Raw genomic sequence first — 3,087 nt, 5'->3', positions numbered from 1 at the left:
ACAACAACAACAACAACAACAACAACAACAACAACAACAACAACAACAACAAGTTTTTGTCGAAGGCCTGAGAAAGGCAGGCTACAAGGTTCGCTTAGCAGTCCCTGATGAAGATACCTCCCTATCATCATCACCCAAGCTGCTAGATAATACTGTTAGGTTCGAATCTCTTTACAAAAGCCTATTACAAGATGACATGATGACACCAATGACAAGAGAGGTTGTCGTCCCTCCTCTGTTTTATCCTCCCATCCAAACCAATCCCCCGCCTCTATATTATCCTCCCATCCAAACCACCCCCTCGCCCTCTCCTCCCAATCCCCAGATATACAACAGCCCAGGTGTCTTCTTGGACCTGCCGGAATCCCTCCTGTTGGCTTCTGATCCTTATTGTATCAGTTTCTACATTAGAAGGTACTTGTGTTTCGATGATGAGTTCTCAATCATGGCTTATGTTGTTGATACCGTAACCTCCTTCCCGGAAGGATGGGTTGATGCTTTTACAAGTCTCGGAATCACCATCATTCCCCGACAAGGTGAGAATTAATCAATCTTTCTTACATGGTTATATATATATATATATATATATATCTATTTATATGTATATCTAATAAATCTAGATCGCTATACTTTCTGCAGCGGAACTAGGTGCTCGAGCTCATAAAATGTCACTGGACATTGTTTTGTGGGCGTTGGATAATACTGCCACCTATTTCCAACCAAGAGATTTGTTTGTTTTCTCTGGAAATGTCAAAGAAGGAACAGATTTCTACAATGCTCTTGAAGCTTTGCGTGATAGATATTACAATGTTCGTGTAGTACCTCATCTCGAAACGTGTTGGCCTCATCCCCATCACCAAATGTCTTTAGACCATTGGCCGAAAGAGGTGGTTGTTGGTTTTTCCCATGGAGTAGCTTCTTTGTGTAAGCAAAATTTAAAAGGTAAGCTCTCTCTCTCTCTCTCTACCTCCTCCTATATAACCTCAATCAAGTTTTAATTCATGAGCTAATTGTTCTCTCTCAGTGTGCGGGGTATTCGTCTTCTGGGATGTCCAGGGTTGCCCAACTGATTTATTGGTTATCCTCCAAGCTCTTCGCAAAAAAGGTTATCGTGGCAAGGTGCTTTTAATTCCTTACCTTGACATGGATTATCAAGGAGATGAGCTCTTTACGTATGATGGCTATGCCTGTGTTCCCAGTATCAAAGTCCAAGGTGAGTGAGTGAGTGTGTGAGTTCCTTGCAGTCCTGATCTGCTTTGATATATTTATTATTTTTTTTCCAGGGGATAAATACACAAAAGTTGCTAGGATGTTGTTGGATATACTTTTCTTGGCAATGAACCATGATAATCATGCACGAAATTTGATGCTTATCTCACAACCTTCAAAAGACATCGACATTTTTGTTCAAGCCTTGGAACGCAGATTTTTCAATGTTATCTTTAAACCCTCCCATGAGGTCGCCATTGACCACCGCTTCGAGTCGCTTTGTAAAAGCCCACCACACCCTAACTCCCAGACCCCCCTAAAGTCACCATGTCGGACGCTCACCGACTTGAGCCGAGAGCGCAAATGTAAGTTAAATTTCTTTTGTCTGAGTATATTTTGCTGGCTGATTCATCTTTAATCGAATTGCATTAACTGTGTTTTGTCAGCGTGTCCGGTCCGCATCTCCTGGTTGGTAGACACTTGCCCATCTAAGCCATCTGATTTTTGTAACTTATTCAGTTCAACTCTTGAGCTTAAAGGTTATGGTGGTTTTGAGTCAGTGACAGCCTATGTTGAAAAGGGAAAGACTTCTGATGAAGTGATCAAGGTCTGCACGAAGTCAGGACTTCAGGTGAGACTCACACCTGATGGTGACGAATTCGGGAAATTCAATTTGATGGTAACGGACATGATTAACTGGACATATGCTTGTGGGCCCTATAACTTTTTGGTTATCTCCTCCAAACCCTTTAGAGATGTCTTGTGCGACAGTGTCTTTGAAGATCTTAAAAGCAGAGGATGCAATGTTCTCTTTGAGACGGTTGATTACATGCTCACGTTTGGAAGCACTCTATGGTCTGCAAAAAGCTTTTCAGATACAAGTTTCACCGACAGCTCACAAGCGCTTGCTTAAGTAGCATTGACACTTTCATTTTCCTTTTGGTTTGGTGAACTCTTGTTAATGTAATCAAATGATTCCGTGTCTTTCATCAAATTATAACAACTCGCAACTCCAATTCCAAATTTTAGCTAATGGTTTTATGCCAAACTTAAAAAGATAAGAAGCTTTACACCATCAAGTACGAACGATGAGAGAAGAATTCAGAACTTGATCGATGCTTTAGTAAGAATCAGTGAAAAGTTATTTGAATGACTAGAATCATATTTCTTAAGTTTAAAAGGTTTTTTGCAGAATTGACCTATAACTTAAAGTCAAACACAAAACTAACCTCTTTTTTTTTGAAAATTGGTTTGCCCTATTCACCCCGCAAGTTCATATAATTTACGAAAATGCCATCAATTTTTTTTTCTTTTTTTTCGAAAATGACATTTTTACTCTCTCACCCTCATCATCTTCAAGTAATTACAAGATTGCAATTGTCATCAATACCACAACCACCATGAACAACCAATTTGAAGCTCTTAATGCTCCCAAAATCGATTTACCCTTCTTCTTTTTCCATTCTTGTGAACTAAACACAACATATCTCTCACTTTCTCTCCACAATGAGCTAAAAAAACCCAAATTTTGATTCTAAATTTTTTATGGTTCATAGAGTCATAGAAGCTAACGATTCTGGGTGGGTTACTTTCGTTTGTGATTCTGTGTGCTTGGAGAAGCCTTATGTATGCTAAGGAACTTATCTCACCAATTTAAGGTATGACATCGAGTTTTTTTCCAGATCTGTTCGTCAGACGACTTACTTGGGAAGTCGTCTGGCTGTAGACAACTTACCTGGAAGTCGTCTGGTCAACGCAGAGGTTATTTTTGCAATTGACTTTGAAATCTGTAACCTAAGACGACTGAAAGTTAAGTCGTCTGTTTTTGTTTGGTTTCAAAAAAATTTCCAAAGAACCTAGACGACTTACATTTCAGTC

The 3,087-nt window shown here is 39.6% G+C and overlaps 1 protein-coding gene across 1 annotated transcript; it reads left to right on the top strand.

The window, feature by feature from the left end:
* Nucleotides 1-208: 208 nt before the first annotated feature.
* On the top strand, nt 209-2,128 carry LOC106292218. The gene is made up of 5 exons (XM_013727829.1): nt 209-536; nt 640-942; nt 1,025-1,213; nt 1,284-1,574; nt 1,656-2,128. The coding sequence occupies exons 1-5, from the start codon at nt 209-211 to the stop codon at nt 2,120-2,122; spliced, it is 1,578 nt and encodes a 525-aa protein (XP_013583283.1). The 3' UTR covers nt 2,123-2,128.
* Nucleotides 2,129-3,087: the final 959 nt, after the last annotated feature.

The sequence above is a fragment of the Brassica oleracea genome, chromosome C5 (genome assembly GCF_000695525.1).
Source record: "Brassica oleracea var. oleracea cultivar TO1000 chromosome C5, BOL, whole genome shotgun sequence".
Classification (NCBI taxonomy): Eukaryota; Viridiplantae; Streptophyta; class Magnoliopsida; order Brassicales; family Brassicaceae; genus Brassica; species Brassica oleracea.
The sequence above is the reverse complement of the archived record's forward strand: the minus strand, read 5'-3'. Positions and strand labels throughout refer to the sequence as shown.